The sequence below is a fragment of the Stylophora pistillata genome, chromosome 7 (genome assembly GCF_964205215.1).
Source record: "Stylophora pistillata chromosome 7, jaStyPist1.2, whole genome shotgun sequence".
Lineage (NCBI taxonomy): Eukaryota > Metazoa > Cnidaria > Anthozoa > Scleractinia > Pocilloporidae > Stylophora > Stylophora pistillata.
The window spans coordinates 30,753,958-30,765,841 of record NC_142525.1 but is presented as its reverse complement, the minus strand read 5'-3'; the positions used below and the strand labels follow the sequence as shown (position 1 = coordinate 30,765,841).

At 37.6% G+C, this 11,884-nt stretch overlaps 1 protein-coding gene across 3 annotated transcripts; it reads right to left on the bottom strand.

Moving 5' to 3' along the window:
- Positions 1-429: 429 nt before the first annotated feature.
- LOC111332085 (uncharacterized) lies at positions 430-11,865 on the bottom strand. Of its 3 annotated transcripts, none has more exons than XM_088728869.1 (18): positions 11,707-11,865; positions 10,521-10,573; positions 9,372-9,438; positions 9,177-9,238; positions 8,885-8,924; positions 8,625-8,652; positions 8,420-8,465; positions 8,281-8,310; positions 7,931-7,999; positions 7,469-7,522; positions 7,204-7,257; positions 6,734-6,796; positions 6,264-6,310; positions 6,069-6,177; positions 5,002-5,163; positions 4,073-4,278; positions 1,794-3,931; positions 430-1,175 (listed from the first exon to the last, which is right to left on the bottom strand). In XM_088728869.1, the coding sequence occupies exons 1-18, from the start codon at positions 11,765-11,767 to the stop codon at positions 1,141-1,143; spliced, it is 3,324 nt and encodes a 1,107-aa protein (XP_088584995.1). In that variant the 5' UTR covers positions 11,768-11,865; the 3' UTR covers positions 430-1,140. The 3 variants fall into 3 exon arrangements, with proteins under 3 accessions (XP_088584995.1, XP_088584996.1, XP_088584997.1); XM_088728870.1 differs by having other exon boundaries at positions 7,469-7,519; XM_088728871.1 differs by lacking the exon at positions 10,521-10,573 and having other exon boundaries at positions 11,707-11,853.
- Between the last annotated feature and the right edge of the window lie 19 nt (positions 11,866-11,884).

Here is an 11,884-nt window from a genome sequence, read left to right as displayed (position 1 = left end):
ACAGCGTTTGTGATAGAACGCTGGTGGGCATACAGACCAATGAACCACAATGAATGGTTCAAAACTGTAGGAAAACTCAAATAAGAAAAAAATACAACAACAGCAACGACAAAATGTACCAATGACCAACTGCAATACTTTTGTTTATGACTTGGTCTGAACTTTCCTCACACAGGCACCTGAATGAACTGAATGAATGTTCTGCAGGCTTGGTGAGACAAAAAGCTGGTCTGACTGGCGCGCATCCTTTACGACTTATAACAGAGTTTTCTACAGACTTCAGGGGCTTACTTTGTTATAGCCTGAGAAACAGACATGCAAAAACGATGGAGCTAGACAGAAAGATTCCACCTTCATTCCGCATAGGGAGGGCCAAATCAAGTCATATCTCAGCACGTTTATCAAAACACTCACAAACAATTACAAAAGTAAAAGGTGAATTATTGCTTTTTATTTCACTGTCTTACAAAGGAAAATTCCTAAGTTAGAGGCAACATAATTTCAATAAAGCCCTTAGAACTTGGTTCAAGATTTGTGTCATTTGACTGGAGAAGCACAGGCCAGCATGCCAGCCCCTTTGAAGTATGTCTTCAGTAGAGGAGAAAATATTTACTTTCGTGGTGTTTAGGGAGAGAAAATTGAAATGAATCAGAGCGTTTCCTTTTAAAGTATTCTAAGTTTATTATTTTTTACGTCAAATCGAAATATTTTTCAACTGTAACGACTAAACGACTTAACCATAGTTAGTAGAGGGCTATCACTTAACCAAACCAAACATTTGCAAAGTTGCGATATGCTCTCTGAGAGTACGAGTGTCTACCTAAGCGTCATTTTAACGAAACCATCCAATAATATTTGTAGTCTGTTTTTCTGCTCTAAGTTTTCAGATGTTCGTTAATAAATATGTCTTTCAAACACACCAGCCTTTTTGCATGAGAAACAAATCGAACTGCAACATTATATATCAACAATAAATAATACTCAAATTTAATATAGAATCGATGTATTTTACCATGCACTTAATACTTATTTGTATTGTCAAACAAAAGTCATCTTTAACTGTCTTTGACTGGGAAATTGATTTGTCCTAATATTATTTTCCGAGCTTCAATTGGCAGCCTGGTACGAGAGCCTCTAAATTTACTTGGATGCTTGCTGCTGCATCACCATAGGAACTGTGGACGAAAAGGACAAGAAATTTTTACAAAGGGCTAAAAGACAAAAAAGTGCACTCGAAAACTGAATCAAAGTAATAACAAGATCGCTTGGCCAGGACGCAGCTTCCGCCAAATCAGACTTTTCTGATTGTTGACACATAGTCGACCAACACTTTTAATATGTCTTCAAGAGCCATACACAATCACGTGTTTTTACCACCCTTTCTCCCTACAAGCAACCAGAATAGATTCCTAGTAAATGAATCATGAGACTTTCTCTTTAGCTGATACACTTGTCTTTTTTGGTTAACTGTTTGATGAAGAATGATATCAAAAGGAAAGTTCAGCAAGGAGTTAGAGATTGAGTCTGACAGCCATTGACCCATTCTGCTCTCGGCTCTATTACAATACTTAACCCTTAACCCCACAAATCTGATTGTTAATTCCCCCCCCTGGCTGTTACAAATTTTCTTGGAAATTAGTTCGCAGAATTTGGTGTTAGACCAAGATATCATCTTCCTGAGATTTTTGAAAATTCTGAATACCTGTCTGCCGAATAATGTATAGATGCTCTCAGGAGAAGTTACATGTTAATTACTTCTAGAAGTGAAAAGGTTAGCACAATCCTACACTCACTTGTAACAGGTCTTCTCAGCATCTTCGTTTTACCGCCAAAGCCAGCAGAAGCGCCATCTTCCTTTCCATAATCACGCTTCACAAACGTGGGAGCGCTAACGCCCGTTCCTTTCTGCTCTAACGTAAACTGGTTTCTGGTTTCATCATCACCTTGTACCTGAGATGGCCCAGTTAGCTCTGAAGTAGAAGTAGTTTTGCAGCCATTCTGACACACTGAGTATGGTGCTCCTAAAGTCACACCTGTGCTGATGTTGACAAAGGATAGAGGGTTGATTAATGGAAACGGGACATGAAATGGCTTTAGTGGCGTTGAGATTGCAGACTGAGGGTTACTAAGAACCCCCGGTTGGGAGTTCTGCGATGAGTTTGGAACTGGGACACTCCCCCTCTCTACAGCTATTCCTGATAGGACATTCTGCGTTGGAGGAAACTGGCCTAACGGTGACAACCCAGCACCGAGACCAGCCTTTAAGTTAGCTTGTAGCGTTGTTTGGTTCGTGGTGAAAGCTCCTTCGTATTGACTCTGCACACTGTTAGATGCTTCGGATGTTATTGGAAGGGATACTTCACCCGTCGAACCCACAATCCGGCTTGCAGAAGCAGCAACATTTGCTGGATTGATACCTGGGTAAACACTTGGAAATGAAAGAAACGGAAAACCGGGAAACACCGGTAAACTACTGGTAGACGTGGTTTGTGGAGAAAGACTAGGAGCCACAGTGCTTAGCTGCTGAATGGCTTCTGGGGTTTGCCGACTAGGACTAGAACATGGACTTGAATAAATTTCAGACGACACAGACACGGTTTGAGCTAAAGAAACGGTGGGACCAGGACCCGGAGAGATTCCTTTCAGACTCTGTGGCATTACTTTAGCTGGTGTGGCTGCTGAAATATGTCCATCCCAATTATTTACCAAACTCCAAGACTGGTGAAATGCTCCTGGTGGAATCTGTGTTTTTTGTTTGCTTGAAAGATTGGCAATAGATGGTAACCCCAAAGCTGATTGGTGGGAAACTGTATTAGCAGGTGCTCCAAAAGGAAACTGAGAATCTGCAACAACGTACACAGTTGGAGCTGTAACAGTACTCGCTGCACTTGATGTTGTTTCTGGCGAGGAGGTTTTAGACAAAGTGGTTGCACCATGTTTGGCACCTTTCCCTAGATTCCCAGTCGGTGAGTGCCTCTTATTCAAGAAATCTGCTTGATCAGTATTACTTTTGCTTTCAGTTGTCCCCACGCATAAAGAAAACCTGTCGTTCAGTAATGTCTTCGACTCACTGACTGGAATGTCGCATTTTGAATACTGGTCTATATCCTTAGATTCACCAGTACCTTGGTCGCACTGATTATATTCCTCTCTCGACGCGGTGTTAAGATTCTCCGTTTCTCCCACAAATAGAGATTTCTGCGTCGAACAAAGGCCATCAGTTTCTGCGGAGACATAATCTGATAGTCCATTGTTCTTCGCACCAAAGCATGGTTCAGATACTCCACGGACATCTTCACAAAACGCAAAAGATTGGATCTGTTTTTCCTCTGGCATTTCATCCCTGCTGACATCCTTAACGTCGCACTGATCTTGTGTACCCCAGTTAATTATACCTGATTTTGGTCTTTTCTGGATGTCAGTCAATGACGGATGTGCGTACTTGCAGCGCTTCCCCAAACAACAATTTTTCCCGTATGGACAAGAATCGATCTCAGAATCTTGTCTTCGACAGTAGTGTGGCGGTTGCACATGTGACTCGTTTAAAAACACTGTCCTATTATTTCCTTCACTCGCCTCGACGCTTCTTTTTCTTAAATACTCCCCCTTGGATTCAGGTGTAGACTTGTCACGCTGTTCCAAAATATCAATACTACTATAATCGTCACCATCACCGTTCTTATGAGAAATTTCTCCGGAGTCTGTTTTGCCTCGCTCGTTTTCCTTGCACCCATTCTCATCAACCGAAGGTAGCACCCACTCATCACCAAAACCAACATGTGTGCTTGGCTTGTACTCAGGGGAGTCCACCAGGAGTGTAACCATGACAGTGGCTTGATTGACGGGAGTCTCCTCCTCGCTGGATTGACGCTTTAGTTGTTGCTCTAACCGAAGCGTTTCTTCCATCTGTTTCTCCAGCACGGTGATCTCTCTGTGAATGACAGTGAGAATTAATCAGTATAGGTCAAACTCCAGATTTCTTCAGCCCCAACTTCCACAAAATCTTTCTGTCATTAAGTAATCCTCTCACTCAAATGGGGTTCGATTGAGGAAAAAGCCGTTTGGTTTTTACCTTTGCTGCGCGTCAATCTCTGCTTGTTTCTTGCTCAGTTCCAAAGCCATTTGTAGCTGTAATTCTTCATCATTTTGATCAGAAGGCTGTAGCTCCTCCAGTAGCTTCTGTTTCTCTTGTCTCTTTTGCCAGACGTTCGCAACATAGCTTGGTCTGGATGGAGCGCGGCTGGTTTTTGGATATTCACACCACACTCCGCCAGTTTGCTACACAAAAGGAAAAGAATAACAGGTTGAAAGTTCAGTAGTTAAAATACCCTGATTAATTTCTTGTAATCGTCTGGTCCTTCCCTGTTTTGATCAGAAAGTTGGAATTCAAGAGAAACATAGATAATGTTGCGGTTTGACCACATAATTGAAGAAATGTTACTTTTCCTTATTTTGTATTTTTTGACTAACTGGCTGATTAAAGGAGATATCTGCGGTGCTGCTGGGGGTATAACCAGATAATTAACAATTATTCCACGAGCGCGCGTTGGATATGAGATGATAGATAGCCAACGAGGCGCGTAGCGCCGAGTTGGCTATAATCATCTCATATCCAACAAGCGCTCGTGGAATAATTGTTTTATTAAAAACGTTAGCTTAAATTATTAAATTTGATTAAATTTAGCTCCCTTTTAATTTTAAGCTGATACGTACGCTTACCATATTTGTAGATTATGGTATATTGGCTGATATACCATAATGGCTAAGCCAATAAAAAGTCTTGAATTGCATTATCCAATGATCTAGCTTTTAATAATTTGGTTTTATCAACTGAGTTGATAGTGTATATTGGTCACAATAAAATAAAGACTTTCTAAAGCTAACGTTTCGAGCGTTTCGAGCTGGCTGATTGTTAACAAAATGACAAGGAGACCAGTCATCTAGATATAATGCTTTATGTACTCAGTATATACTCCACTGCGCCTTGTCTGAAACACTTGCCTGGCTTGTGTAATGCGGTAACCTCTCTGTCAGTTCATCTTGTCTCCGTGTTGTTTCTGGTTTGACTGTGACATTTCTAAAAAAGTCTGGAACAAATTTCTTCTCAGCAACAGTTGTTGTGGATTCGGAGCTTGTTACTGTGTCATTTTGCTGTCTTGATTTCTGAAAAGTTCAAAATACCGTTGTGCATTAGCTTAAAACAACTGCATTACAGAGGAGTCATCTTGTGATCTATTCTTTGAAAACCAAGTGGCATTCTCAATTTTCCTTGAGGACATTTTCTGATATTATGATATTCTTTATTTTAGCATAGCTTTTCATAACAATATAGCGCAGTGGTACCGGGGAGCTTATTCAGGGGGGGGGGGGAGGGTAGCTTATTGGAGGGTGGGCTTATTAATTTAGCCTGACGCCCACTACCAGGATACAATAGGATATGTTGTACCGTATTTATTCAAAAATTGTTCTCATTTTAATTTATTTTTATTTGCCAAATTGTAATTCCATATACTGTACTCTATTGATGCCAACATGATAACATCAATCAATCACAATAATCAATTTTACATGACAAACTGAAATTACAGTGCTAGAATAACTTTATTTCACTTACTGACATGGAGTGTTATTTTGAATTTTTGTTTTTTCGAGGGGGAGGGGGGGGGCTTAATAAATTTCTTCCACTAAAGAGGGGGGCTTATTAGAGGGGGGGTGGCCTATTAGAGGATTTACCGCATATATTAAATTAACATAGCAACTAACATAGCAATATAACTTTAAGAAGTCATAAATAAGTGGGGAGATAGAAGTCAACATAACTGTACATTATTTGAGTTGGCAGCTGCAACTTGGTCAAGAAATGATACGTAGAGCTATGATATGTTTAGGTGACAGACATTTTTGACAGTGGTGAAGAGGAACAGCCATGAGATTTTTGGGAGCTTGAAAATAGGCCAAAGAACCAGACATCGTGCACTTTTTAAAAACACCTCAGTCTACATTTCATCACCCCTCCGGCCTAAAATAAAAAACCTTCGTTGTGACTCTCATTAGAACATAACACCTACCATCCTATTCTTCTTCTTTCTCGCATTCCTCTTGTTACAAGCACGGTCATCACTTTGTTCTTTAAGATTCTTTTCTTGACCAAAATATACATTGCCAAGATGATCAAAACTACAAAGCACATAAAACTAACATTGTCATCACATAACTTGATCATCTATAGGCTATTTGATTTCTTAATCATGTGATCTGTGTACCTTCTATGTTGCTTAGGTGCCTTTGTTTTAACATCTTTAGAAAAAGCCTGTCATAGGGACAGAAGAAGGAAAAAAATACAAAACACTTATTAGTAATCAAATGGTAACAACAGAGCAAGGCCTGGGCAAGTATCTGTGGGTGGAACCAAATTTGAATTTGTTTCCTGAAATATTGCCTCCAATATTTGTTGCAACATTGTGTTTTCACATGAAGGATTGAAAGCCAAGATTCAGAAATTAAGTTTTTAGTAGTTTTCATGGACAGAGGTGCATTTTAAACCTTGGAGTAAGTGGTAAAGTTGGAAAGGACACTTTGAACAAACAATCAGTTAAGATGAGTTTATGTGATAAGAAGTGACCTCTCCTTACAGCAATGCTTTGGCTTGTGTGAACAGTGACCAAAAACACTAGGGGGGGGGGGGAGGGACTAAGGTGCACAGTTGTTTTTACATGTCACTGTAAATTCTTACCTTATTATTTTGCTGTAGAGTTTGATTTGGATCTTTAATTTGGGCTGCATTTTCAGATATTTCCTGTAAGGATTAAACAAATGGTGCACATGTAAATTATTGTATGTACAATGAAACCAAGAGTACCACTGGTCCAATATTTCTTTCACAGCTCAATCACCCACTTCCCTTTTAATCATTTTCTTCAATTAACTCCAGTAACCTGTGGAGAGGTTCTCATTTAAGCACTAATAAACAAGTGAGGTACAATAGGACTAGAGGTTTGTGTAGGTCTTACGCCTGACCGTAACAAACCTCTTACACACTTGCTTCACTCAGAGCTGTACCAAGGTAGCCACCTATTTCAAATCTAATTGAAAGCACTGCCTCCTGCAGTGTGAATGCTAAGACCCTGCATCAAGGCTACAGCTCTAGATAGGCATTAGCTAACAGTTTATTATAAGCAGCAAACCTAAATGACTTATAAACACCTTTTCTCGTCTCCACTGTTCCACTTTAAGTTGTTTGTTATTCTTTAACTTTGACTGAAGGGAATCAGAAAAAAAATTATAAACTTCAGAGGACTCCATCAATCCCTGAATAAGTGCAAACACTGTTGGACAATTCTGAAAGTTATAACCAACCGTGTAACCACGTAACCATGGCCATCAAAAGCTTAAACCCAACAAAATAAATTTAAGGTTAGTATTTACATGAATTAAAGATGACATAAATATAGACTTGATATTTTCTTGCCTGATTTCCTTGGTTTCCTTTTTGTTTTGGTTTTCCATTCGACAGGTTTCTCTGCTTTCAAAATCAAATAAAAGCAGCCAAAACAATATAAAAATAAATGTACCAGTATATATTTAACAATTATTTGCTGAAGGCGAGGTGAATATTGTTGAATAATCCCCGAGACGAAGTCGAGGGGATTATTTGACAATATTCACCGAACCTGAGGTGAATAATTGTTTTAATTTCAGAGCTGAACAACAGAGAAATTTCTAAAATCATAACATTTTAGTAACATTTATCAACATTTTATTTTAACATTTTATATAAACCGCATGGAGCAGTTTATATGGCATCATATAAGGAACTGCTCGACCAGTCAGACTGCTGGAAATTCTTAGCTCAGCTCTGAAATTATACTACATACCAATATATATCAAGTGCAATTGAGTGATTTGCAATTATCATTGACCTGATGCTTACATCACAGAACTTCTTTTTGTTGGCATCTCTCTGTTCCTTGAGGTTTGCAAAGCTTGTGAACTGAGCCATCTATTAAATAACATGAGTAACAACAAAGGATCAGAAACTTTAAGCTTTAATACAGGAGAGCAAATTTAAAATTCACTAAGAGCAATTAATCTCAAGGCTTGATCAAGGATCCCCTTTTCTTCAACTAAACTGTTGAGAAGAATATGATTGTGCATTTATCACTAGGAGTCAAAGACATAATTCACAGGACAACTGTAAGGGAAAAATCAAAGCAGGAAAACAAAATTTACTAGCCAGGGATAATTTTGGTTTTAAACTTCATGCAGATCATAACTACATACTTCTTCTTCTGTGAACTCCTCATCCTGCTCCTATAATTAAAAAAAGGAAGCAACAATATCAATTTCTGACAGGTTGTGAAGATATGATTGCAATTGAATTCAACTTTTTTAAACTTTCAATTGGTTTGGTGTAGTGTACCTTTACAAGGGAAGCCAGAAAATCATCATCTTCTTCTTCCCCTGTTCTGCAAAAGAGATATATCATTATCACAAGAAAGATACCCTATCAATTTTTAAAGCCCAAATAACTATAATATGTTGGGAAGATTACTATAGATTTAAAAAGAATTTTAAGAAAATTTAAAGTCAAAAGGCTAAGACTGCACATAAATCATGCAAATTACCTTCCACATCTGCTGCACTTGTAAAAAACTACAGGTTAAAAAAAGAAGAGTTTCAACCATAACATAAAATTACTGGAGCTTAGCTGTCATAAAAATATCATAAGCAACACAGTTTTACATTGTGTAAGGAAAGTGACATTTGAAGTGTTAACAGTGAGGAGGTTGTAAAGACAAAACTTTTCTATAGGGAGGTCTAAATCCCCAGATTTAAAGCCAGAGGAGAGCAGGGTTATAATAAAAAGAAAGTTTAAAATAGTTACCTCTTTGGATGATGTCATCTCTAAATAAAAAGAAGAAAAACTGATAAAAAGCAAAATTAGTATGGGACTGTGTTGATTATACCACAAGACACAAATACAACAGAGATAAAAGGTTAAGAAAACACAAAAAAAATGAGAATAATTAACAAGAGACTAAACACACTATCCTTTTCCATAAGGCTTGTTTCAAGATGATGAGTTTCATTTTCATTTCCCATATTACTGTAACAGCTTTAATTTTTTTAGAATGCTTTTGTTTTGATGTGGAATCGACGTGGAATTCAAACTTTACCTTTTTCCACAGCTCCATGTCATAGTCTTCGTAATCATCATCGGTATCATCATCTTCATCCCCTTGAAACAACAATAAAAAGGAAATTATGATAAACACACTCAACTGTTGGTTTTTTGGGCCACAGTGGGCAATAATTTGAGGGAGGGCACTTATTCAAGGAAATTATTAGAACAGAACCACTTCTCTTTTTACCAGTCAGTCGTCGATATGCATGGCCTAATTCCTGGAATTTCTGTGTTGACAAGGGGTCATCAGGATTCTGAAAAAGGAATTAATATTTTATAACAGAGCTTCAATAACACCAATTAGAAGGGATATAGCTGGAATTTGCTACCACTCTGTCTATGCTATAATCTAAGTTTTTTCATAACATTTTATAAAACAAACATATTTCTTGCCAAGAAATAAAACATTCTTAATGAAAATCTTTCATATGCTGACTAATCAGAAAACTTGCACATTTGTGAACAACATATGATCCTCAAAGCAAAGTCATTCTTATATTGCCCCAATCTGTCACATGAATTTGATATATCTCTCAATAAAGAAATGAAAACTTTGAGTTGAAATTTCCAAGGCATGTTTCGACATTCTCATGTCATCTTCACTTGCAAATGAGCTTTTAACGGTTGTACATTTGAATTTATATTCAGGTACATTACAAATCACGTGTAGGGCTACGTTACAATTTGAATATTAAATACGCAAAAAATGTAAATAGCACGCACTTGACTAGACCAAAAAAAAAAAAAATAATAATAATAAAGTAAAAGACCAAGGAACAACATAATTAAAAGGAAAGAGACAATTCTATCCTTTTAATTATGTTGTTCCGCGATCTTTTATTTTATTATTATTATTGTTATTATTTTTTGGTCTAGTCAAGCTCGCGCTATTTACATTTTTCGCGTATTTAATATTCAAATTGTAACGTAGCCCTACACGTAATTTGTAACATACCTGAATATAAATTCAAATGTACAACCGTTAAAGCTCATTTGCAACTGAAGATGACATGAGAATGTCAAAACATGTCTTGGAAATTTAAACTTAAAGTTGTCGTTTCTTTATTGAGAGTTATTGTCACTCTGCTGTCTTTACGTCAATTTGATATATACTGGTATTGTAGTAAAATTTATGGTATAAGATACAGTATCAGGCCAGTCTGCATATCAAAGGTGATACATCCCTTGGGCCCAAACTCATGCATGTATCACTGCAGTACTACCTCTTAGCTTTACAACTACCATATAAAACTGTGATATGCTACTGGCATACAAACTGTGCACTTAGAGACATAAGCATGCTATAGCCACACTCTCTACCCTGGGTATCAGGTACCTTATCTGGGTGACACTGTAGTGCCTTTTTCCTGTAAGCACTCTTGATTTCATCTGAGAGGAAAAGAGAATTTCTCAGTACCTTCAACTCATCCCCTCTAGCTATCAAATGAATAATTCTCCTTTCTTTTAATTGTAATGCATTTCCCTGTTTATACATCGATATAAATTCACTGTCTTACTAATATATTTCTTTACTCCTATCAACTAAATTACAGTTTGTTAACCCTCTCAAAGATCAATTCTCCACACTTTTCCCTATACATTTCTCATATCTTTTGATCTTAGATTCTGATACAAAATAAAAAATAAATCCCCTGGTAAATAGTTTCCTTCTCTCCACCTTCCTTTGTCCGATTGCCGACACTTATACCAACGAATTGAAGAACACAAAGGATCGGCAATCGGACACCACTTCAGGGATCAGCACGACTTGGAGCCAAAAGACATCACACAGAATTTTCGAATCTTAAGGAAGTGTCAGAACAAATTGAACTATACCTTGTTTTTGAAATGTTTTTTGTCAAACAACTGAAACCAACGCTAAACAAACAGTGCCATTCAATTCGCGCCAAACTATTTGTTTAGAACAATTCGTGCTACGATTTTTTTATTCTCTTCCATTGTACATTGTTTACACTTTTTCACATATTTTAGCGTTCGTCACATTTTATCGTCTTCAACTTGTTTCAACATATTTATGCTGATTTGGAAAACTTACTCACTTGAAAATGACCTCAGAGACGTCGAAACGTCGTGACTTCTTAGCGCTATCTTTTATTTCAAAGTCGATTTCTAAGAAACTACTTACTAAAAGCATTTGAGTTATGGAAACTTGTAAACACAAATATTTATTGCGCTATTTACACCCAATGGTTTAGACGCTGCAGAACTGTTAATATTTGACAGTCATTCGGATGTAATGTAAATAAGACAAAGCGCTCCATTGCAAAGAGACTGAACCTTTTCCTAAATATTTCCAAAATCAGGACCGATCAGCTTCTGCGTAATTTCGGTCTAAATTCAGAAGTTACTAACTGAAGAAAAAAAATTGCGGACTAGGAGTGCACAGAGCTTGCTAATTAATCAACAAACTGTCAAAGTGTGAGAGAAGTACGCAAGCTCCTAGATGCAAGAGATTCACACGGAAACCTGCCGGCAAACAAAAAGAAATCCTCAAAAAATACCTTCTGTTGCGCCATAATCCACGCCAAGGATCTTGTAGCATTCTTCCAAAGTCTTTCCCATGGCGAAAAGGAGATTTTTTTCTCACACAATCACCGACGGTTTTCGCATGTTTGACATCTGACGAGGATTCCCGCCTTGTAGATAGAACCTCGACTTCACGTGAAAATTTAGCCGTCT